Source organism: Mytilus galloprovincialis, chromosome 8, assembly GCF_965363235.1.
Source record: "Mytilus galloprovincialis chromosome 8, xbMytGall1.hap1.1, whole genome shotgun sequence".
Taxonomy (NCBI): Eukaryota; Metazoa; Mollusca; class Bivalvia; order Mytilida; family Mytilidae; genus Mytilus; species Mytilus galloprovincialis.
This window is the reverse complement of record NC_134845.1, coordinates 53,481,700-53,508,428: the sequence shown is the minus strand read 5'-3', so window position 1 is coordinate 53,508,428 and position 26,729 is coordinate 53,481,700. Positions and strand designations below refer to the sequence as shown.

Genomic DNA, 26,729 nt, shown 5'->3' with positions numbered 1-26,729 from the left:
TCTGTTGGTTATCAGTCAGCTGTCTTAGGTTCACGTGTTACTTTTCTTTTTTTAAAGAAAGCACCTTGTTGCGTAAACCCCTGAGGGTTTACGCAGTATAATATATTGGACGATGTCCGTAGACTTTCGGAACACCGGATGTTATTCGAAATACATCTGACGTGTTCTTTCTATGGCCACCTTTCATATACATGCGCTATAGCTAATTAATTGACCTGTTGCATAAGCATTATCACCTTAAAGTTGCTATAGAGATGTGTTCATATGATGCGAAATTTATAATGTAGCTAGCTACTTTAATGAGCATTTGAATACTTCCTTGCTCGCAACTACAAGCTGCAAATATCTACCTTACATATATGCGTAGTTATTTTAATTAGTGTCAAACGTTGAAACCAGCTGTGTTTAGATATGAGATAAGATTCCATGTAAATGATGCGATTTATATTCGGAAACGAGATTTGTCAAAACTAAAATCTAATACAACAGTAGTATTACTAGCATTTCATTTAAGATTACGAGTCTAGGGAAGATGTACGTGATGTACAAAGCAGGCTATTCTTTTTTCTCATACTGAAATTAAAAGGAAGTCTTTCTTTCTACCTCAGGAATAGATTATCTTTATAGCTGTATTTGTCAAAACTTTTAGGAATTATTGGTCCTCAATGCTCTTCAACTTCGTACTCTATTTGGCTTTTTTAACCATTTTTAATTCGAGCGTCACTGATGAGTCTTTTATAGACGAAACGTGCGTCTGGCGTTAATATAAAATAACAATACATATTACATATTTTTCATTAAAATCGCAAAATGAAATGCAGTTATTTTCTTTGTTTAAATATTGCAACATTATTTCCTTTTTATTAAACAAGGATGTCATATAATCTCCTTGATTAAAATAACAAATCAGATTGTTTTAGGTACATCTGGATCCTTTTTGTTATTAAAATGTGAATACGTAGATATTTAAAAATATGAAGAAAAAAACTAAAACTGAAATCTAAATCTGAAATATATTTTTAAAAAGGTACATTTGACTATGCAGATGTAAGAAATGATACTTCGAGCAATGAAATTATAACGAATTAAATGTGCCGCTTTAATAACGATCGATAACCTTATAATTAATAATGCATGCAATTTTAACAGACTTAATAACAGGGTCAGCATTAAGATATCAAATGACTATGTCTAACACGTTAAAAATAAAAAAGGGAAAATAAATAATTCCCATTTTGGTCCGGTTTTGATATTAACTTTTTACATGAAGAATATGTACATTAATTTGTACAATAAGGACATTAAATACAAAAATAATCATAAATTCGTTAGATTCTTCTCATTTTATTTGGAAGAGAGTTTTGATACTCAAAGATAGTTACTTCAATTTGTATGAAACAGATTTTTTTTCCACCTTAAATCGTATGTTTACTTCTATAACAGTCTAATCTAAAGAGTATTGACACTCTTTGTTGTATGGTGTTCTTTTATTTCTTGACTTCAAGAGCACGGCCTAGTACTATAAGTACCATGTATAATACCACAAAGTACTACTACCCTAATTATAGCTCTTTTTACTAAAGAGTATCAATACTGCTCACATTTTTCAAAAATAGCAATACTCGAAAAAGCGTTACCTACCTCCAACGTTAGAAAACTCCTGTGATTATTTTTCTAGAACCATTTTTTAGCATCTAGACTAGAGTTTTTTTTTGACAGAGTATCGATACTCTTTGTAACTGTTTTCTAATTTAAGAGATTCGAAATTCTTCAAAACAGGTTTCTACAATGAGCATAATTAGAGTATTGATACTTTTGGAAATAGATTTCTAACTTGAGAGAATCAATATGCTTTTAAAAGATTTTCTACCTTGAGAGTATCGATACTCTTTTAAACAGTTATCCACCTCGAGAGTATCGATACTCTTTTAAACAGTTATCCACCTCGAGAGTATCGATACTCTTTGAAATAGGTTTTATACCATGAATATATTGAGAGTATCGTTTTATACCATGAATATATTGAGAGTATCGATACTCTTTGAAATAGGTTTTATACCATAAGTATATTGAGAGTATCGATACTCTTTGAAAAATGGTATTTACCTCGAGAGTATCGATACTCTTTTAAACAGCTTTCTACTTTGGATATCCATACACTTTTAAAAGGTTTCTACCATGAGCATATTCAGAGTATCGATACTCTTTTAACACATAGTATGATTAGAGTATCGATACTCTTTTAACACATAGTATGATTAGAGTATCGATACTCTTTTAACACGTGTTCCTACTTTGAGTATGATGAGAGTATCGATACTCTTTTTAAACATGTTTCTACCTTGGGTATTATGAGAGTATCGATATTATTTTATCTATTTTACGTTTTAAAAAAAACCATGGAAAGATTTTGAAAAAAATAAGGACTAATATAAGACTATCCGAGATATTTATTGCTGCCTTCGGTCCATAGATACGAATGGAGTACACTAAAAAGTCGCAAAAGTTGAACTTTGAACATTAAATCTTTTAAAGCATGACAGCGTATAGCATCATGATGGATTGAGTAAAGTTCCCGAGAAAAAATGCAACCAAAATGTAACGGCGTGAGACGGACAGCAACACATTCAAATGTATTGCTTCTTTCTATGTGGTAAAAACAAGAATATAAATGAAGTTCATAATTTTTATATACTAAGTAACATGAACCCCATCAAAAACAGGAGGTATCTCAGGTGCTCCGGAAGGATAAGCAGATTTATTCCACATGTGGCACCTGTCGTGTTGCTCCGGTTAAAAGGGTCTCAATGACTATCAAAACAATAGAATATATATTATTATGTAAACATTGACTGGAGAGAGTTCTATTTCGATTCTTTGAACATCATTCAAAAAGAGTCGAGCATTGATGCGTGTAAAAGTACTACCTTATTAATTGAGAAAAATACAACTTTAGACAAGATCGCTATTTTAGTGTCTTGGATTTTCAACTTTTTTAATAGAGTCCCCGTTTAGTGATCATCATCTCCAATAAGGAATAATTTAATTTTGGGTGTAAAGCGTCATCTGATTGGCTGACGTTATTTTGTTATGAACTCATAAACATAATTTAGTCATGTGCCCGTGACGTCATCAACGTTTTTTCATTGTTTTCTACGGTTTAAAATGGAAATTATAAGAAATAACGCGCGTTATTCAGTATGCACCACATTTTTTATGTCTCAAATATATTATAACTAGATCAACTATGCCACACGCTCCAATATTTAACCTTCATTCTGTATGATTCCACTTTTTATGCATGCAAAATATTAGGAAAAAAAACAAATAAATTCATTGTTGTATATAAGTACATATTTTATTGCTTGATCATTATGAACGCTATTTTGAAATAAAGATTAAATATTATATCTTGTATTTTGTGTGTAAACATTACAATGTATAAACTTTTAATCATGTTTGCTTTGATATTAATAAGTTAATCTGATAGAATTAGTGTGTATAATTTAACGGAGACCTATCAAATAACATGATAAAAACAAAAACAAACCTAACGAAGAGAAGAGAAATAAAATATTATACATCATTATACAATATTGTATCTGTTTGACAACTGCACGTTAGAAATAATTGCCGATAGTAATCGTCGATCTCTGCCGTCAATCCAAGTACGATTGATGCCAGATTTTGATATTCTACTTTTAAGATGTGTTTTCAATAATATTTTCTGCAATGTTTTATGAATAAAAAAAAGTTTCACAACACATATGTTCGAAGATGGATAATAAAGTTCCTCAAGACTGATTTCCATATCTGGATTAAAAGGTCCACCAATACTGATTCCTTTAGATCGTGTGTACGTGCCCTCACCCTCAATTATTGACAATAATCTGAAAAAATAAATGTTATTTTTTGGACAAAATGTTATCAAAATATTTGCAGATGTTGCGTCCTGCAATGACTTGCATTGTATAATACTGTCTGAGAAACTGAAAACTGCTTCACAGTAAAACTGTCTTAAATTGAATCTTTATCTGTATATATCAATTTGAATAAAAAAATAATAGAACGGTGCATAATTACAATGCCTTTAGGAACATGAAATTTAAACCCGATCATATACCCGATATACATGCAACTTTTTTTACCATCACAACCACTCTTTCAGAGGTCTGTTGAAAGGTAAACTTTCTGGTCTATCTACTATAGTTTTCTAGAGTTGCTTTAAATTTTCCGAACTATACATGTCGTGCTTACTCATATAGCATATACCTATTGTATATTTTTTAAAGATTTTCTCGCCCTCAGTATGCACGTAATAATTGCCACTGGACATTAAGAATGCCTCACTATACATACAGATTTACGTGTTATTCTGATGGAAACTGTGTCAATTACAATCCACAAATAAACTTAGTGTATGTCAACATCTGTTACAAATTAATATTTACCTTTGAAGCCTCCCACAATAACTTCATCAAGATGTTCAACGTCAGATTGGAATCATGTTTATACTGATAAATAACAGTGAAAACAAATTTTTGATGTGTGCCATGGTTAATGGCACCAGTTACGTGTGTTTTCATTGGAATGGTTGAAGCAAGGTCCTGCAAAATAAAAACATGTTTACATGCTTTTCTATCTGACCTAAGACAATTCAAGTTCAGCTCAAATATAAAAATACAATACATGATTGTTTTCCTTCAATCATTTTTTACCATGACGAGTTTTAAAAAAATATCTTTGTTGAAAAATCATCATAAAATAACATACAATTTTGTCTTATTTTGATATCCTGTCCTTTAATGTCGTGATTTTATAATATATACTACAATAACTATGAGTATATAAGGCAGCAACCATTTGATTTTCTGGGGGGCTATGTTTTTTTTTGGAAAAAAAAGTTTGTTTCCAGTTTTTGGAGAAAAAAATAATTTGTTTTTGATTCTGAGAAAAAAAAATTGTTTGTTTCACCCTCAGCTGCCACTATATGTAATGATAAAATTGAAAGGAAAAAATTGTTTTCGACTTGTCGCGAAAAAAATAGATTGTTCTATATATATGTTACAGTGACTTGACTGTTAGTGTTGCTATCCACCAATTGCAACTCATTCAAAATATTAACCAAATTGCAATTTGTTTTATAAAATCAAATTGTTCAACTGGTCAGAATATTGAACAAATTGTTCAGTCAAAAAGTGAAAGTGCAAGGTGATAAAATAAAATATACTTACAATCCTATAAGACTTTAACTCCACTTTATTGATGGTATTACTAAATCAGTGTATCAATCTGTATAGTTATATTATAGCCATTACCATACTAAAGGTGAACTGTTTTATTTTTAATTGCTATAAAAATGTCCAAACTAAGCTTTTATATAGTTTTTCTTTCGAAAAGTATTCTATATTCATAAGAATCACACATTATGTGAATAAAAACATTTCATATTCAGTAAAATATTTGTGAAATTGCAATATGTTTGTAGGAAGGGGAGATAATCTTTTTTGGTTTCAAAAAATCTTTATTCAAAAGAATAGTATTTTAGGTTATCTCCACAAGGAAACTTATCAATAGCATATTGTTATTTCACACATATTTTACTGAATATATGATGTATTATTTTAAATGCTATATGATTCTTATAAATATAAAATCCTTTTTATTTTTACTTGCTATAAAAATGTCCAAACTAAGCTTTTATATAGTTTTTCTTTTGAAAAGGATTTTATATTTATAAGAATCATATATCATTTAAAATAATACATCATATATTCAGTAAAATATGTGTGAAATAACAATATGCTATTGATAAGTTTCCTTGTGGAGATAACCTAAAATACTATTCTTTTGAATAAAGATTTTTTGAAACCAAAAAAGATTATCTCCCCTTCCTACAAACATATTGCAATTTCACAAATATTTTACTGAATATGAAATGTTTTTATTCACATAATGTGTGATTCTTATGAATATATAATACTTTTCGAAAGAAAAACTATATAAAAGCTTAGTTTGGACATTTTTATAGCAATTAAAAATAAAACAGTTCACCTTTAGTATGGTAATGGCTATAATATAACTATACAGATTGATAGACTGATTTAAAAATACCATCAATAAAGTGGAGTTAAAGTCTTATAGGATTGTAAGTATGTTTTATTTTATCACCTTGCACTTTCAGTCTTGACTGTGGTTTTCTACAACAGTTGGTTCAAATTTCTGACCAGTTGAACAATTTGGTTTAATAAAACAAATTGCAATTTGGTCAAAATTTTGAATGAATTGCAATTGGTGGACAGCAACACTTACAGTCAAGTCACTGTAAATATGTCCAGAAAAAAAACATAGCCCCCCCCCCCCCCCGAAAATCAAATGGTTGCTGCCTAAATAACACATTCAGATGATCTTTTGTTTTGTTAAAATTACTACAACTTATAATAATACAAAAAAATTCCAACCCTTGCATTATTACTAGTATAAAAAGTCCATGGTTACAGAACTGACTAGTAATTTACGTCCCCAGACTAATTATAAATAATAATTTTCCTAGGAATTCAAGTTCATCGTATTCCTAGATAAAAACGTCCATGTCCTTTTTTTATCATAAAAATATTTATGAATCAAATCATTTACATATGAACAATGGAACTTCAAATGTTCTATAATTATTTAAGAGATGTGCATTTTGATTTTTAATAAAAGTCATATTCCCAGTCTAATTTTCCTAGAAAATCATGTCCATGTCATTAGGAATATAGTCCCTAGTGTAAACAGTGTATAACTTGCATGTTTTATTTGATACACTTTCCCAATGAAGTTCTTGCTATTAAATGCATGAAATATTAAGTAGGGGTATGTTATTACATGTCAAACAAATTTTGGTGCTGAATCTTTATGTTAAGTAGTGAATTGGTCCAGTTCTAAAAGGTCAAATTTTATCACGTCTGAAGCTGTCAAACTGAATTTTACACCCCCTTAACACAGAATTGTCAATATTTTGAGTTAGAGCTGGTAGAAGTTTCTATAATTTTGATATTATTTGTCTCACTGGTAGTACACTACACTGTAAAAATCTTTTTGAGAAAGAGCAGGTGCGATTTTTTTAATTTGAATTTATTGTCTAAAAGAAATGCACTACGAAATAACTGTGTTCTCGGGCCATTATTATTCCTAGGTAAAAATGTCCATGCCCTTTATTTTAAAAGGGTTTGAAAAGTGTTGTGTTTTATCATTGTTTAAGAGTTTTGCATCAATTTTTATTGCCTCATCCTTGTAAAAAGATTTGTCTGAAATAAATGTGTTTTTTTTATATAAAATGCACACTGTTTAAAAATATTACAGAAACAATTAACCACTAAAAACGTTTCTATATTTATATAGACATATATTGTCTCTAAGCTAGAAATGTTTGTACTTTCGTCTTTTGGAAAAATTGTACGGAGACAAACTACACAATTAAAGACTTATTCTCGGAAGATCTTTTGCATATAAAAGCTTATTCCATCGTAAAAAAGAACACATGATTAAAATTATAAAAATTTTGTCAAAAACATGGACAGTTGAGAATAAAGATATATACAACATGTATAAGTACATGATTATTCATAAATTTTGTTCGTGTCATTTATTTCTCAAAAACATACGTGTACTTATAATGACTGCATGGGCTGCTTTTTAGAATAAAATTATGAAAATGAATTAATCTCAATCAAAATGTATCATAAACAAAACTTACTGATCTGATTTTAAAATGACTATAAAACTTCCTCCAAATGGCGTAAAAACATGTTGTAGACATAAAATTATTGAAATCCATTATCTGTTCGTTTCTATATGCTATATAGATTTCTGTCTTCCGCATTCCAAAAGGCAACCAGACTTCTTGTTGATGAGGTGGCCTTTCTCCACGTTGAGCAATGTATTCTCCCAACCAATGGATAGCTGCTTGCTTTTGTTCACTGAAAGACTGGCCCGCTTTCGAGTTTCTTGTTAGGCTACTATTCTGCCATTTTGTCCTGTATCTGTAAAAGCTACTCTATGTTATACCATGTCCTTGTAACCATGCTTGTTGACAAACCATATTTATACGAAAAGTAAACCTTTGATTACATGTACTTTCAGATGATGGTTGAAAGTCTTCAAATTTTCCAGAAAACCACTGCTCCCTTTCTTCCGTGTCTAGAGTTCAATATAATGTTCTCAATTTCTTTATAACTTTTCTTTCATAGAATTTTTTAGAAGTACATTTTCTTTCGCATCCACACTTTTTCGTAGCTTTCTTTAATGCCAAAGAACCTACTTTTTTCATTATCATAGTCGTTGTGTTGGTTTTATCTGAAATGGTAAAATGAACCTTTGTTTAATATAGTTTTTTTTTTTTTTAAAGAACTCATACTAGAAACCATTATTATTTTGAAAATTGATTTGACTTTTGTATAACATTAGTTGCGAATGAAATACTTTTAGTGATCTATAACCGGCAATAATAAATTGAAATATTACACATGTTTGTTCTTTTTTTATATGATGCTTACATGTGTTTGAAGAATATACAGCCGTTAAATATAAAAAGGAAGAGGTGGTATGATTGTCAATGAGACAACTCTCCACAAGAGACCAAATGACACAGAAATTAACAACTGTAGGACTATACCGTTCGACCTTCAACTGTGAGCAAAGCCCATGTTATTCGTTAACAAAAACATTTAAGGGATTGACAGCAAGGGGAAAATGTAGAAATGGTTCATAAAAAAATTGTACTCCATAAACAATTTAAAGATAAAAAGAATTGTTTTTATTAACTAAAACATTCAAAATAAACTATTTTTTCTTTTACATTAATATATATATTGAGTTACTTAATTATTGTCTTCATTTGTTTTTGTTGTTGTTATGCTGTAAAGTTTATATGGCAGTAAAACTTTCAATTTGAATTTGAATTTGAAAATTAATTTTAGATTTATGTCAATTATTTATAAAATACAAGAAGTAATAACGACGTATCAAATAGTTTGTTATTGAAACTGATAGATATACCGGATTGATTCTTTTATAACTTGAATCTAGTTAATCAGTTGTTAAACCAGAAAAAAAGTTACTTCTCGTACTATTTAACGATTGAACAAGATAATAAAACAAACTGTATTTGTAATATAATCGTATAACACCAAGAAATTGGTTTTAATCAATAATGCAACGAACCTCTACGTCCCTTTGAAACTGGTTTACTATTCTTGAAATTAGGATGTTCATATTCCAAATAATCAAAAGGTTCCGACTGTGTGGAAGATCCACTTGTTGGCAGTGTTGAGCTAATGATGGACAAAGTATCTGTACTATTAGAATCCGAATTCCGTTCAAAAAGATCTTCTTCGCACAAAACAGGTGCTCTTACGGGTGGCGGTGGTTCATCATCAATAAAATCATAAACTGCTGGAAACCTTGTGGATGTGCCTTCTCTCCATATTATCTTGTATAAGTGATAATTCTTCAGTACTGTTTTCGCAAATACTTGATGTTTCTAAGTCACTCTCCTGAAAATTTCTTCTATGAAATGAACCCACACTGTTTGCCATAGTTTGTTCACTAGATTGCACAAAGACCGATCTTTCTTCAATCGAACACTCGTGTTCAGTAACATCCAAGGTTTCACTATTTTTAGAATTATAAGACACTTCAAAACTTGAAATTTCTGTTATGCTTGAATCGTTTACAGTATTTTCCATGGTAATCTTAATTTTTTAATTTTAGTTTGAGTAATAAAGAACCACCATTTTGAAAGTATACCTCATTGAGGAAACACAGTACCTTAGTCACATGACCCTTGTATCATCCATGTTCGTGTTACATTAGAAGTCACATTATACTTCACAAAACTGCTTCATAAACTTGTCATCATACATTCATCAATTTTACGTATAAAGAAAAGATTATGATAAGCAGCAGATTGCCTTTTATCTGATAAAATCACCAACAAACACAGTTGCTTGCACAAGAAGATTATTCAATGGAACATAATACTATTTGCATTCAAAACACTTAATTATATGCATGTATTAACGTCTATGTATTATTCACATGATCTCAAATATTATGCAGAACCAAAAATTCTTGATTCTTGGGGGGGAGGGGGTCCACTTACTATGTGATGAGTGGCATGGGTGAGCCACTGGAATAAGTCACTATTTCATGCTCTGTGATACACATGAATATTTTGAATTAAAAAAAAATCGTGTCTGAAAATCATTTGACGAACTGATTTGGAACCAAACTTCAAGGGCAAGGAAACAATAAATTCAGAATCTTCTTTTAGAAACATAAATACAATTAAGATTACAAATTTATTAACTCTATTGCTTCCGACATTTATATTGAAAACACCATTTCTAGATCTCGAGATTGTTTTAATTTTTAGTATAGATACTTATTATCCATGCGGTCGTTTTGTGGAACGAGAGCTTTAAATTTAATAGTATCTAGTACCGAGATGTTATATAAATATTTCAATGAAGGATCACAAATACCATGAAATACCACCTTTTAAAAAATCAACTTGATGAACGTTGCAAAGTCACCACCAACTGTTAATGCTGGTTCAAACAAATTACTTAATAATCCTATTATACTTATTGATAGACACATAATGTACAAATCAGATTTACAGGGTACCGTAGTGTGATAAAGAAATGAAATAGCATAACACGAACTTTAACTAAACACGTAAAATTTAATTAGATGTGTGATTTCAAAATAACGAAAGAAATGTCAACGTAAAACTGGGATGTGTTCATTTCTAATACCAAACAATTCTATATTTTATTTTTTTTTATGTTTGATTATCCCAATTTTTTAAATGTTTTGAAATTTGGAAATTTTTTCAAACTTGAAATCATTATAATGTTCAAATTCTAAAATTCTTTTAAAATTAAATAGTTCAGTTATTTGTTTTAGCTTTGATCATTTCGCTTTTTGAGAGCTTGATTTTTTGGGGTAGTTTTTGATAAAAAAAAATTCATAAAAAGACTAAAAAGATGAATTTTAATCATGATATAAGTAGCTCTTGCTTGATTTATTGCAGGCTATGAATATAAGATAATTTCAACTGAATTTTAATTTTTTTTTACATGTAGGTGTTGTGCTGTTACACCACTGTTCATTATTAAGGCGAGGGTTCATTACCTGCCAACAAGTAAAATTCCGCAACATTCTGTATGTGCCTGTTCAAAGTCAATGATAGCTGCCATACTTAAAGTTTTTTTTAACTTTACTAATTATACATTCTCACTTTATGTATTTTACAGTCACGTTGTTTATTTCTGTATATCATACTTGTATTTCATTCATTGTATCGTACATGCATCAAGGTTGAAAGGTTTTGCCTTTTTCATTTCGAGGCCTTTTGAAGCTGACTATGTGGTATAGGTTTTAGATCATTGTTGAAGGATATACGGTAACCTATATTTTTACCTTTGGTGTCATTAGTTCAGGTTGGCAATAGTAGCACATCTTCGTATTTTCATATTTAAATTCATAACGATCCAAATTGTCTTCATTAGAATATCACGAAGATTATACTAGACATATGATTGAGGTGTCCATTACATAAAATACGCATTTAAAAAAACAGAGGGTTCGTTTCCGATTAACTCCCTTTTAAACATATATTTGACACAAAAGACGTGTCATTTTGGTTTAGGAGAAGTGGATATATATGCTAATGTGATAAAGAGATGTATTGGGAAACAAGTTATTACATTTGGTTAATGAGGTCAGATAATTTTGGTATGTGATAACGAGCCATCCTGTCTCCCGGAATGACAAGTGTAAAACAATTCAAATAATAATGTCCCCCCCTCCTAATATCAACGGCCTAAAAATGAAAGTAAAACAAATAATTTATGTAACGCTTCAACCAGAGAACATCACTGAATTGCAGGCTTCTGACTTGGAACAGGCACATACATGCCGAATATGGCGGGGTCAAACATGTTCTCTTGCCGATTATTAATCTGAAATACAGAAATAAAACCGCCAAAATAGCAAAACTCTATATAATATTAATCGCTATTTTGCCGAATTTAGACAAAGAGTTCTTAAAACTTATAAATCAATTCTAGCTGTAGAATTTATAAATCAATTTTAGCCGTAGAATTTATAAATCAATTTTAGCCGTAGAATTTGAAATCAATTCTAACCATAGAACTGTTCTAGAAGTATTTGGTCAGTTCTAGCTACAGCTGTCTTAAACTGTTCTAGGGTAGAACTGTCAGGATCAGTTCTAGGTAGAACTGTCCAAATCAGTTCTAGGTAGAACTGACCAAATCATTTCTAGGTTAGAACTGTTCTAGAAGTATTTGGTCAGTTCTAGCTAGAACTGTCTAAAACTGTTCTATGGTAAAACTGTCCAAATCAGTTCTAGGTAGAACTGACCAAATCAGTTCTAGGTTAGAACTGTGTTAGCTAGAACTGACTAAAAGATGTCAGGCTGACAGTTCTACGTACTGTCCTAGAACAGTTCTCCTGACAGATTCTGACAGATTTAATAAAGGGTTAGAAGTTATCTCCACTGTATATTATGTAGAGAACGGTTGACATAAGTTGTACATATTAAATCAAATTGAAAATTTCAAAATTTGTCAAACGTCTAAGCAAGATCCTGTGAATTGAAACATTTATTAAAACAGCAATCAAATATGTTGTATAGGATGTGTCCAAGCTCAGCCGTTTTCATCCTAATTTGTACCGATTATCCCGTTCTCTATCCGATTCTAATCCTATAGTATGTGTATCGTTTCAATGGTCAACAATTACAAAATCTGTCTCGACAACGTCTCGATTCTGTCGAATACGACCCGATGTGTCTGATATTAAACAGGAGCTATAATCGGCCCTTCATGAACGACACATGATAACCACACTACAATAGGACCACGATCCTGCTACAACCTCAGAAATTATGAAAATTTGGAAGCCGTAGAACGATTGCGGTGGTTTTGCATATGGTGAGATCGTATTGAGGACGTACCAATTAATTTTTCATGATTGTGGAATCAACGACAAACTTTGAACATGCTCAAAACATTCGAAGTTCAGTTATGACCAACATTAGTTGTAGCATATGTCGTCGCTGGCCTTCCAAAATGTCGTATATGATTTTTTAGGATAAAAATACTTTGTGACACCAATGGTCAGGACGGGAGGAAATCTTTGGTATTACAAAAAAGCATGAAGTTAGACCAATCAAAACATTTTAAATAAGACATATTACAAAATTACCAATGTCAGTTGTTTGTAAAGTTTGCTTCCAAAATGTTGTATGAAAACTTGAAAATCGTTGTATAATGGCTTTGAGAATGAAATAATTGTACATTTTTTTTTATTTCTGTGAACATAATCTAAGTTCTCTGATAATCCAAAAATGTCAAAGTTTTTTTTTATTTCACTGCTCATGAAAAAAAAATGTTTAAGTTCAAAAACAACAGTGGAATCATGCTATTTGTCAAAAATTTTTAAAGCCTATTTGTGAGATATTTTTTTCTTGAAAAAATCAATTTACAACATTTTGGAACCCCAGCGACGATATGTAGGACTCTAAACCGCGATGGTGACGCTGAAGTGCGATGGTTTGAATCTGGAGTTCGTTTATGATTACGCTGAAGTGCGATGGTGGCATTGTGACGGCTATAGTGTTGATAGCTACGCGGAAGTGCGATGGTAATAACGCTGCAGTGCGAAGGTCTTCTCAAACTACGTTTTCAAAGCTTTTCATGTCGATGTATATGTCACTTTGTATGTAAGAAGCAATTTCTTGGTTTTAAGTCTGTAAATTTTTTAAATTAAAAACTATAAACGAGAAACTGCGAAGATTGGTGAATAGGGGAAAGTTAACCTTCCGTAGTGAACTTGTTTTTTTTTCGAAATCTACAAACACTTCATTTTTACGCGTACGATGGGGCGTGACATTTTCGCAATCTGTATATTAAATGATATTTTCGTAATCCAGGAACTTATGTGAGACCCTAGTAAAAATAAAATTTAATGCAGAATTATGTTCACATGCATGCAGAAATGAAACGGACAATCTCTAATCTCGCAGAAAGGACGAAGTAAAGACGTATTAAGATCGGCATTGGCACAGAAGAATCGCATTAGAAACTTTGTGCAATCGGGGGAAAATATTTCTCTACGACCTAATGCCCTAGTCAAACTATAGACCACGATCGCACAATTCGCTCTTCGCGATCTAAGGTAAATTCAAATCATAGCGAGGTCGCTGTATGGACGGTATGAACGGGAAGAAAATGTTGATTTACGTTATTTTCACTGCTAATACGTCCTCATTACGTTTCTACAACGATCCTATTAATTACGATTAAACTACGTTTTCGCCACGCTTATTCTACGACCTCACTTCTATTATCACGTTCTTACTACACTTATCACGTTCTCAATACTACCACACCACGATTTATCCGATTGCAAAACAATCTCATCCAGCTTTTTCTGCGATAATAGCTAGCACACTTTTACCATGATCATTCTTCGATCTGATCACGTTCATCTCGCGATCTTTCTACGCTTTTAGCAATACCATGCAGGTACATAATGTAATGTCAACATCATATTTCATATAAATACTGGTCCATTCCTTGTAATTGTCATAATTAATACGTAGAGTTCTCGAAAATAACACAGGCATACATGCCATTAAAATCTATCACAACTCGTTGACGTAGTGGTAGGGTAAGAGGTACAAAATGTATAGCGAAGTAACCTCTGACAGGAGTCCTGATTCAGTAAAGATGTCGGATCAACCAATCCAACCTTGGTTTAACATAGATGTGTCATGCATGCATGCATAGTTGAGGTGTTGGAAATATGGACACTAGTTCTAAATTGCATATATAGTCAAACACATATGATTTGTCTTTCTATGATGGGATGTTATACTACTGTTTCAGAAAAGGGAGAAGATTTGGTACCATTAAAACGTTTAATCCCGCTGCTGTTGTTTGCACCTTTCCTAGTCAGGAATCTGATGTTCTGTGGTTGTCGTCTTTTATATGTTTCATAACTATTCTCGTTACTCGTTTATCCTATAGATTACACAATTGGGTTTCCCATTTGAATTGTTTTACAATAGTAGTGTTTGAGATCCTTTATAGCCTACTGTTCGATGTGGGCCTAGGCACCGTGAAGACCGTACCTTGACTTATAATTATTTACTTTTATAAATTGTGACTTGAATGGAGAGTTGTCTCATTGGCACTCATGCCACATCTTCCTATATCTTAACACAACATGGAAAGCTTTTATATGTTTATTTGACAATGAAAATGAACATGTCTAGAGCTCGAAATGGTCATGGTATTGTCGTAGTCAGGTCGTAAGACCAGCGTAAAGAAGACGACATGAACGTGCTAGAATCGTGCTATGGTCTTGAACAGCATAGTATGAACTTGGTATTGTCGTAGTAGAAGCAGTGCTGGGTTACATGGATAACGTGATGGTCGTAGTAACGTCGCTGTGAGACCAGAATGCAATCTCTCCGACTAGAATCGAACTTTCACTACCGTCTCTCGCTACGATGGTACAGCAACTTTGTGATACTACCCAGACCCCACTACGCTCTCGGCACGTTCTACTGTACGACCGGAGTTTCGCCACTATACCACACCATGATGTTTTTAACATGTTAAAAGGTCACGCTCACCATGATCATGAAGACCATACCATGACCGTACTACGAAGAGGAAGTAGGCTGCTACTATACCGGCGCTTGCCGTCCCAAGTACGACCTCACTACGATTTTACTGTCTTTATTCTGATTTCGTTCAAGAAGAATCTCATATATATGATAATTTATACAGATGCATGATGCTTGAAGTATGATTTATATGATCTAATGAGACATAGAATAAGAATAAGAATAGTTGAATTTGTCAATTATGACTCCCATGATTAGCAGAATAAATAAATTGCAAATGATATTATGATATAGGCGATAACATCTATTTTGGTCTATGAAAGGCTTTATAATTTCTCGCTACATTGAAGACCTGTCGGTGACCTTCTGCTGTTGTTTTTTCTATGGTCGGATTGTTGTCTCTTTGACACATTTCCCATTGCCATTCTCAATTTTATTTACATTATATATGGACAAAGTACAGGAATTCCGACTGCCGCTTGAAATGAAGGTATTTTGGATAGGATCAGACAATTCCATCTGTAGAAAGGTTAATGATTTCTTAGCGTGCATATACTGTTGCACTTTACTAACATGCGGCAATATATGTTATGTCCCAATTCAGAAAGAATGAGACTTCGAACATTCACATCCAAACAAATTCCCGTTATTGGCCATACATGTACAAGACCGTTTTTGAAACAGGTTTCTCCAAAATTAATGTGATGGAGTGTTTAATCAGATTTCAAACAATGCGCTTATAAAAAACATCAGGAAAATTATTGTATAATAAATCTGTCAACAAATTTATATATATGGTAAATTGCAAGTTTTAATATTCAGTAATTATCATACATAAAACAGCGTTTTGTAAAATGTCTAGAACAAATAGCAATTATGTAAATAAAACATTTTACAAAAACTTAGAAAATGCCTTTAACATGCACATACATGTATATAACATTGAGGGTTCACCAATCCTTAAACGCATTAGTTATAGTTGTTTCTCCCTGTAAATGTGTCAGTATCGATATGATCTCTTTGATAGATAACGGAACCTTTGTAGATTTAGAAGGGATTGGCACTAGCATATTCATTTCAACCACATGTCCCGCGGCTTGGACTAATACTACGCATTAATTGATGTCATACACTTTACCGTTATCTACCCTGCCATAACTCATGACTGAAGCAAAACGTGTACAGAAAAATTAATGATGAATCTGTTACTAAGGACTGATACTTTGTTACCTGAAAAAAGGGGGGATTAATTTTTTGGGAATAGAAAGGGGGTATTTAAATGCTCGATACTTCATATGGGGGGATTCTATATTTCAAACATGCAAGAATATAACTAAATTGATGAGTACTGTAAATCAGTACATGTCATATGATTATTCAGCAGAAGTGTCTAACACTTGATTCAGATGTCTCATATATAAATCTAAACTGAAAACTACGTTCAAACCTATGATTACGTTGGATAAAAACCGCAACTTTAATACGTGTGCATGTAAAACAAATTTCGTTGTAGAAGGGTCTAAATACAGCACAAACAACATTTTCCAAAAGACCAAAAAAGTGAAAAAGTACATATTTAAACAAAATGCATTTGACTAACAGGTCTAACAACTGATGTTCTTTAACCCTTCTGACTGCCATTGGCGATAGCCAAATAAAAATTGATCACGAGATGTAACAAAAAGGATCTTAATATATTTATAACTAAACAGAAAACAATAAACGTAATTGTGGCCAACATATTTATATATATTGGCACTCACACCACATCTTCCTATATCTATATATCGTGGTATTACCGAAGAAGGATATCTGTTATCCGAAATATCTAACATTTGTTCATTTTATTGTATTTCATGGTAATGGTGTACCCTTTTTGAATTGTCATATAAAAAATATGTTCCAGACCGTGAAAATGCTGAAAATATTACGTTACTTGAATTGTGTCACCTTGTGCGAGAGTAACAACATAGGATTCAGATATACAATTAAACAAATACCTAATTTCAATTGTTCGTTTGTTCATTTAATCTATCTAATTGTAATAAATTATCAATAACAATTTGTAAAACTAAAAATAAAGAGTGTTCCAATTTAACCCATATATGATCAAATAACATGTATGGTAAGATCGTACTGGACCGTATGCGTATACTCATACGGTCCGACCGTATGCGTATGGTCGGACCGTATGAGTATACGTATACGGTCCGGACCGTACGCGTACAGTCCAAATACTCATATGATCTGGAACATATATATTACCTGCAGCAACTACACTTTAGTACTTATCTACTTGTGTATGCCTCAATCCGCTCGGATGATTTGTTCAGATACAAATTCTAAGTTTCAACATTTTATATTACGGGAAAATATTCTTATATGTAATTTAATTTACTTCTTTTCAAAGAATAAAAAAACAGTGTGCTGAAATAGAAAGAATGTGTGGTTAAAGTCAATGAGGTTAAAACAAACAGTGTCCGAAGTCGTTTGCATATGGTTCATAAGTTTTTCTAGTTTCTCGCGTTTTTTTTATAGATTAAATTTTTGTTTTCCTGTTTGAACGGGTTTACACTAGTTATTTTGGGGCCCATAATAGCTTCCGAATTGAAGACCGTACTGTGACCTATATTGGTTTACTTTTACAAATTGTGAATTGGATATTGACACTCTTACCACCTCTTCTTATATCTATTATCTTTATCTATATAAAGTTCAATGAAGTCACAAACAACTCCCCTTCTCTAAGCTTTATTTGCACTACTATAGTTCAAATAATAGTACAAACGGAAGTTGGATGAATGTATTTTCTGTTGTGAATGATAAAAATATTGAAAAGTATTGGGGGAAATTTATTATCAAATACTAGACTAAGTATATCTCCCTTTAGAGTGACTTTCAATAACCATTAATAGATATAACTTTCCCCAAACTTCTCAGAGAAGGCCGTATGGTGAACTATAGTGACGATATGTTAGTGAACAATAGCAGAGATGACACAGATGTGTCAACAGATATAGAAAACTGTGGTATGAAAGCTAATGAGACAACTCTCCATCCAAGTAACAATTTATAAAAGTAAACCATTATAGGCAAAGGTACGGCCTTCAACACGGAGCCATGGATCACACCGAACAGCAAGCTATAAATGGCCCAAAAAATTGCTAGTGTAAAACCATTCAAACGAGACGCATGGTTGAGCTGTTAGAGCAAATGGACAAGAATTACATACAGACAAGCAAACCTTAAAGATATATAATATATTTTATATAAAAATGACAATGCGAATGATGTCGTAGTATGAATGTAGTCAGGTCGTAAGAAGAGCGTGGTGAGTACGACAAGGGCGTGCTAGAATCGTACTACGGTCTTGAACAGCGTGGTGTAAACGTGGTATAGTCGTAGTGAAAGCGTAGTTTGGTCGCGGGGTCGTAGTGAGGTCGTAATAAATCGCTATGAGACCGTAGTGCAGTATCTCCGAGTAGAATCACGCTTTCGTTACGCTGTGACTGCGATAGTACAGCGACCTATGCGATCTTACTACAACATTAGAGCGCTCTCACTACGCCTCCATACTACAAAAAAGGAGATGTGGTATGATTGCCAATGAGACAACTATCCACAAAAGACCAAAATGACACAGACATTAACAACTATAGTTACCGTACGGCCTTCAACAATGAGCAAAACCCATACCGCATAGTCAGCTACAAAAGGCCTCGATAAGACAATGTAAAACAATTCAAACGAAAAAAATAAGGGTCTTATTTATGTAAAAAAATGAACGAAAAACAAATATGTAACACATAAACAAACCACTGAATCTACAGGCTCATGACTTGGGACAGGCACATACATAAATAATGTGGCGGGGTTAAACATGTTAGCGGGATCCCAACCCTCCCCTTACCTCCTCGGACAGTGGTATAACAGTACAACATAAGAACGAACTATAAAAATCAGTTGAAAAAAGCTTTATCAGATGGACAAAAATACAGGTGGACTTGGCCGGGTCAAAAGAAACGATACACGACTTTGGAATAAATTTTATCAAAAAGTATTAAATAGAAAACAAAATTGAGATACACTACTAGTATTTTAAAAAGCTTTCATTTGCAATGCATGCACACTTGATAATGAAAATCAAAACTTGTTGGAAAGTATTTAAATTCCGTGTAAACGATCATAGGGTGCAAATTAGTTTTGCGCAAAGTTGAATGATAAATCGACACATAATTCGTGTTTCGTTTTTGTTGTTGTTGACTAGTATACTACGACTTGCTTACGCCACGACCGCACCACAATTGAAAGTTGGACACGCTCATCGCGATCTTGAAGACCTCACCACGTCGTGATACGACCTTACTGCGATCTACACGATCTACACGATCGTACTACGATGATCAAAATTTGCATTTATTTCATAAATCTTAGTGCGATTGTGGCCTCATAGGACTGCATTATTAGGGCCTATATCCCCTGAGACGACCTCTCCGCCGGGAATGTCACAGTATATATATATACCCTGCCTGAGATCTGAATAACATATAATGTACATATAAATGTACATGTATGTAAGCTGGGCTTTATTTTTTTTACTCAAAACTCCTGTCTTTGCTTTTATTTTCAAATTTCATCCTAGCCCTCCTCAACTCCCTTGTTCTAAAAATCAAACGGAGGCTTCAGAATGTCATAAATGTGAATCTAATACATATATGTATAGAAGTCTTGTAGTTTATCAAGAAAACGTTCAGTTGAACCAGAAGAAAGACAAATCAAATCAAATCAGATGTGATTGTGTCATAAATTCGTTGCTAACGACACTCGAATATGATAATAAAATTGAGAAAGGAAGTGGGGAATGTGTCAAAGCGACAACAACTCGATCCGACAACAGCTCTAACACAAGTAAATCTGTGACAAGGAACATAAGAAGTATAAATCCTTAATCTGAGCTTTGACAGATTTTGGTGACTTTATAAAGCAATCTTTACAAAAAATGAGGTCCATGTCCATCAAATATTACAGTATCATTTATAACTATATTTTGTACGTTTATATTTGTAGTTTTAGAAATGTTTGTATTTGTGTTTGCTTGACATACATTTTTGTATATGGGTTTAAATTATTACTAAATACTATTACTGGCAGTAAATAATATCACTCCTTAACGCAGCCATCTGTTACTGCTCATTATTCTCTAAACGAACAAACTATACCATTCAACCTTTTACTAAAGCAATTTTTACTTTGGAAATTTGACCCCCGGTTAGATTTCAAAAAGTCTATTCACGTGTTTATTTCATCTCATATAATTATGTTCTCGAACTCTGCATTGCATATTGTGTGTTTAAACAGTCACGTAAATTGTATGGTGTGCCATGTTCATGAAAAGTTGTTTGATTCATAGATGTAATACATCGAGTGGTTTAAAAAATAATCTGAGACAGATTTTTTTTTTTCATTTTAAAATGTAAGTTTAGTGTGGCGTCTATTTCGATATTCTAGTATAGATTATTGTACGCATCTGAAGCTCGGCTTCGGGTCCGATATTGTTTTTCCTGTTTGAATGGTTTTACGTTAGTAATTTTTGGGGCCTTTTCTATCTTACTGTTGGGTTTGAGCCTAGGCTCCGTGTTGAAGGTCGTACGTATACCTTGACCTTTAATGGATTTCCTTTTTAAGTTGTTATTCGGATGCAGAGTTGTCTCATTGGCACTCATACCACATCTTCCTATATCTATATAGGTCAATTGGGTATCAGCATGCACCTTTTAAACCTCTATTTAGATTTTGTTGGGGGGAGGGTATCTTTATTGATACATTTTATAATAATTATATTTAACAATGGTCAAATGTCAACAACAACTGAACCAAAGAGAAGATAGCCAAAGGCCACCATACAATAAGTCTCCAACATAGGGAGAAAATCCCGTACCAGGAGTACAAATTTAGATCCTAAATAAAAAATAATATTTTGTTTTACTAAATTTCACTTGACTCAACTATGTCTGCACTTTTTTGAAATATTATAATAATTTGCAAGAAAAAATAGAGTAGGTGATCAACACGCAAGATGAAGATGCAGTCCCCAAAATAGATAAACGTGATATTAAGGCCAGCCGACTATGCACTATGGGGATATTTTTCGAAAGCTAATCCGATCCACTTGACATTACGATAGCAGCAGGAACAATTTACGTAATGTAGATTGTTTAATCAGATAACCATTGTCCTGCATCTGGGGTCAGTCAGTTGTATTAATCTTGATGCAAAGATGATAAGAGTGAAGTACTATGAGATCTGAATGTTTTCGTCAGGTTGTACATAAGTTGTAGTTTTCATATTGACCGCAGTCCCGTCGTTTGACAGGAAGAACGGTTTAACTCTCTTGACAAGAAATGGAATGCCAGACGAAGAAATCATTGGTTTAGAAAAATCGAACAATGTTAACTGTATCAAGGTAAGTTGATTATTTCATAAATGCAAAATATGTTTTCATGTGAAAATATTAATATACTTATTATTGCATAGTTATTGAAATTTCGAAATTACCGCAAATTTTATAAATTCTGTTTTAAAAAATGTATCTTTTAGTTCAAATAACAAACTAAAGGAATATATCCCAGAATGTACGCAAGCATTTATAAGGCAGTGTCTGCGCGTACCTGCAACCAATTTTCTAATAAGTTATCATATGATAGGGAATGAAATGTGAAAGATACACGAAAATTATCGATTATTTGCTGATTTTGTGAATTCATTGAAGATAATGGCAAATACTATTAATAGTATTTGATTTGTATAAATATTGAATAAATATATGTTAAAAGTTTGTCAGTGGGCTATTTATTGGCTTTGGCAAAATGAGCAAAAAATAGCGAAATGCTAATTTTGCCTGTTTATTTCAGAAATTTTAATCAGACTATTTATTGAAACTATGTATGCACAAACGATACACTAGAACAAATGTATGCGGCTACATGTTAAAAAACTTTTCGACTATTTTAGGCTGTTGAATGTTACTTTTTATTTTAGAACTAAAAGGATATTTTTCAAAGTTCTCTTTATTAAAAGTTTTAATTAGAATGTCGGATTTTATATGGGTTTGCGCGTTTGCATAATATGTATTGTATAATTTTTTTTAGCAGACTGAGATAGTCTCGATAGTTAATTATAAATTGTAAAGTCCTCGCCGAGGATCAGACTTTAAAATTGACAATTTAACTATGTCGATTGGATAAATCCGATAGTCCACTGGTATCAATTATCATAGTTAATATTTAAAGAAAATATTCAAAAAGTAAATAACCAAGGATCATTTCTACGAAAGCGTTTTAGTGATGTTGAAAAAAAAATAATAGGCATTAAACTTTTTTTTCATAGTTGAAATTTCAAATCTTAAACTTCGGTCACACCTAAACGGATAGCTCGAATGGTTGTCCAAAGGATACCTATTTTTCAATCCATTCATGTCTGTTAGACGTCCGTTCTTATCCGTTAGACGTCCGTCTATATCCGTTTCATGTCCGTTTATATATATAGCGTACGATTTATTTGTCGACATCCGTTTTATCAGCATTCGACAGTATTTTCAAAGAAAGGATAATTAATAATAAAAAAAAGTATAAACAAATTTGCCAACTTCTAGACTTATAGCTAGACAAATCTCCAAACAGTATTACAGTTCTAGGAACCAATCATAATTGAGATATAATCACTAAACAATAATTGCTGCTTAACCTATCTTTTAACACTGGAATTGCAATAGGCACATGTTGTAGCCAGTCCAGTCTCAAATAAGTTTTTTTTTATTTTTATGCAGCTGCCTGATTATCATTCAATTAAAGAATATAGTTTCCATTGCACGCATTGAACTCGAACAATGAATGGTTTTTTTTAAGCGTGCTCAAATAATGAGAAACAATTTAACTTTAAAGATTTTTCTCTGAAAATACAGTATTTCCTTTTCTCGTAAGACTTGAGTAAACTAATATGTATATTTAATTATCTTTTGTAGAAGAAATTAGGTAAAATCTTCAAAGAAAACAAAGAATTGAAAGAAGACATAAACAAACGGAAGTTGGCATCCGTGACAGGTATGAATTGCATTTTTTTGTACTCTTACGTGTCATGTTATTTCCTTAATTATGACGAAAGAAGATTTGGTGTACAAACATGTATATATCAAGTATAATTGAATATTCAATATGTCTATGCATGGTTGAGTAATTCTATCTCTGAAAAAGATATATGTTTCATATGTCATTGCATGCGGTTTATGTCTCTATATCTTTTATCAAATCATACATGTATGTTCAATATGCCTATAATTGTTTAATTATTAAAGTCATGTTATCTCTGAGGAAATTACATGTTCACTATAACTATGGTTTAAGTCGTTCATCTGTGAGGAAATTGTATGTTCAATATGTCTATGGTTTATTAAAGTCATACTTCATGTATCTCTGAGAATTTTTTCAAGCATTTTCTTCCTTTGCAATTCATATTGGAAACAAGTACTATAAATAATTTCTTTTCAGATTTTTGTGCCAGTAATATATCTGTGGATCTTAATCCATCCCCAAGAAAAAAACTCTGTACAGAAAATAAAACAGACAAATATGATGGGAAAAGGAAAGGTCAGACGAATGAGGTATATTTGAAGGTTTTGTGTTGACTCGGTCTTGCTTAATTTACAAACGAATCACTATATTATACTGGATATCACTTAAAATAATCATCACCTACTATCATGTTTGATATGCATATAATCACAACGTTTATTTCTGTTCTAATCATATGTTAACATGTTGTTATACTCTGTAAAATAAAGATTACAATGAATTACTTCTTGTTTAGTCTTTTACACTATATATTTGGTTGATAAATATCAGTTCTCTCATTATGCCGTTATGCTTTTTTATAATCTCACGCTAACTGTGCAGAATATTGGATACCCACAACTTTTTCTTATAATTAATACGTTTTATGTTGTGAAAAATACTTGGTTTATATATTTTATAGACATTTTGGGGTTTACTTTATGAAAGAAAAAAAAACCAAGTAATACCTTTTACATAGAAGTCAGTTGCTTGGCAATTAACTATGTTGTTTTTGTGTTGTTTTATTAGGAAAACACGGAGTACAAGGAATGAGAAAAAGTTTTATGCTTTTGGAAACAGGACCAGAAGTGGTATGAAGCTGATATCATACAGAAAAGGAGTAAAGGTAGGTGATGTCTTCAATACAATCAACTTTTAGCTCTAGACAGCAAACAATACATCACCAACAGTATCAATATACCTTTGATCGATATTTTAAGTAAAAAAAAATTAGAAATTAGAATACAAACGATTTTAGTTTAAGGTTGAAAATTAAATAAACACTTTTTTTCACCAGCATAGCCGTTAAAGTCCAATATCGTAGATTATAGAATGAAATTCTTCTTTCAATTTTCTTTGATTCAGTAACGTTATCAATTAAAAGAATCTAAATAACTTATATAATAATCATAATTCTAATGTATATTTTTTTACAGGATACTTTGTAAAACTTGTATTCGATGGAGTAGAGAGAGTTCTAAAGCAAAAGGACAGAAAAAAGAAGAAGACTGGAAAAAGATGATACTTTTGCAGTCAAAATCCATATAAAATGTTAATTAAAAAATGTGTATATATTTATAAACTTCTGTTATATATTTGTATTCCCCTGTTCCAAAAGGAGGAGAACATGAGTTTCATTTATTTCAGAAACTTCTCTCAATTAATTTAAAAAATGTGATGTCAAGCCGCATTTCATCAATTTTTACACTGTCATGCACTTAAAAAAATTCAATGCTCCTCAACTTTTGTTTCTTCTGGTTAATTCTTTTAATAATAATGTTTGTTTTTTTTGTTTTTTGTTGCATTCTTCCCAGAAATCACACATCAAGGTCTTCGAAATTTTTAATGGTGTTTTATGTGAGCCTTATATACATCCATCACTTATCAACTTCCTGATAACCAAATACGTAAAGCTGCCCTTTTTCATTTTTTAGCTACCTCAAAGTTCAAGGTTAAGTTTAAGACTCGTAAGTGTGTTCCATTCTCATCTATGGATCGAAAAAAACAATTAGTAGCTGAACTTCATTAATGCTCAGATCTATATAAAGAAGATGTCGTATGATTGTCAATGAGACCAATATCGCTACAAAAGACCGATTGACACAGAAATGAACAATTATAGGTCACCTTACGGTGTTCAAGAATGTCAGAACTAGGTCACAAACAATTTCACGGAGTATTAATACTCTCAAGGTAGAAACCTTTTTAAATGAGTATCGATACTCTCAAGGTAGAAACCTTTTTAAATGAGTAGCTATACTCTCAGATAGAAACCTGTTTAAATGAGTATCGATACTCTCAAAGTAGAAACCTGTTTAAATGAGTATCGATACTCTGAAAGTAGAAACCTGATTAAATGAGTATCGATGCTCTGAAAGTAGAAACCTGTTTAAATGAGTATCGATGCTCTGAAAGTAGAAACCTGTTTAAATGAGTATCGATACTCTCAAGATAATTTTTTTTTTAAAAGAGTATTGATACTCTTACGGTAGAAAACTGTTTTAAAGGGTATAAAAACAATAAAGGTAAAAAAAAGCTGTTGATACTCTCAGGTTAGAAAACGTTTTTTAAGAGTGTCGATACTCTCAACATGTTCAACACACTCAATGTAACCTGTTTAAAAGAATATTGATTCTCTTGAGGTAGAAAACAGTTACAAAGAGTACCGATACTCCTTCAAATTTTTTTTTATTATTTAAAGTGTAGATGTTAAAAAAAATGCTTCTAAAATACTGCCTCTCCTGGACTATAAAACTTTATTACCGGAATATTCTAAAACTGGAGGTAAACAATGCTTAGTTGAGTATCGCTACTCTTGAAAATATATTTGCCAAAAAATTAATACTCTTTAGCAAAAAGAGCTATAACCTAAAAGTGGCGATACTCTGTGGTATTATACTTGTGTCGTATAGTAC

General features: G+C 32.0%; 1 protein-coding gene and 1 long non-coding RNA gene across 3 annotated transcripts; one reads left to right on the top strand and one right to left on the bottom strand.

Annotated features, from left to right (window-relative positions):
* Nucleotides 1-3,328: 3,328 nt before the first annotated feature.
* On the bottom strand, nt 3,329-9,886 carry LOC143042204 (uncharacterized). The gene is made up of 4 exons (XR_012967907.1): nt 9,205-9,886; nt 7,739-8,337; nt 4,452-4,607; nt 3,329-3,890 (listed from the first exon to the last, which is right to left on the bottom strand). It is a non-coding gene; the product is annotated as an uncharacterized LOC143042204 (long non-coding RNA).
* Nucleotides 9,887-21,727: 11,841 nt separating this feature from the next.
* LOC143042203 (uncharacterized) lies at nt 21,728-25,396 on the top strand. Of its 2 annotated transcripts, none has more exons than XM_076214470.1 (5): nt 21,728-22,172; nt 23,730-23,808; nt 24,253-24,351; nt 24,844-24,940; nt 25,251-25,396. In XM_076214470.1, exons 1-4 carry the CDS (start codon nt 22,116-22,118, stop codon nt 24,909-24,911), a joined length of 303 nt encoding a protein of 100 aa, XP_076070585.1. In that variant the 5' UTR covers nt 21,728-22,115; the 3' UTR covers nt 24,912-24,940; nt 25,251-25,396. The 2 variants fall into 2 exon arrangements, 1 of the variants encoding a protein (XP_076070585.1); XR_012967906.1 differs by having other exon boundaries at nt 21,932-22,172; nt 24,253-24,365.
* The last annotated feature ends 1,333 nt before the right edge of the window (nt 25,397-26,729 follow it).

Excerpts from the sequence above, each read along its gene's own strand:
- LOC143042203 (XM_076214470.1), top strand. The coding sequence starts at position 22,116 with ATGCCAGACGAAGAAATCATTGGTTTAGAAAAATCGAACAATGTTAAC. Across the intron at positions 22,173-23,729 it reads ACAATGTTAACTGTATCAAG|AAGAAATTAGGTAAAATCTT; the intron begins GTAAGTTGATTA and ends TATCTTTTGTAG. Across the intron at positions 23,809-24,252 it reads GAAGTTGGCATCCGTGACAG|ATTTTTGTGCCAGTAATATA; the intron begins GTATGAATTGCA and ends ATTTCTTTTCAG.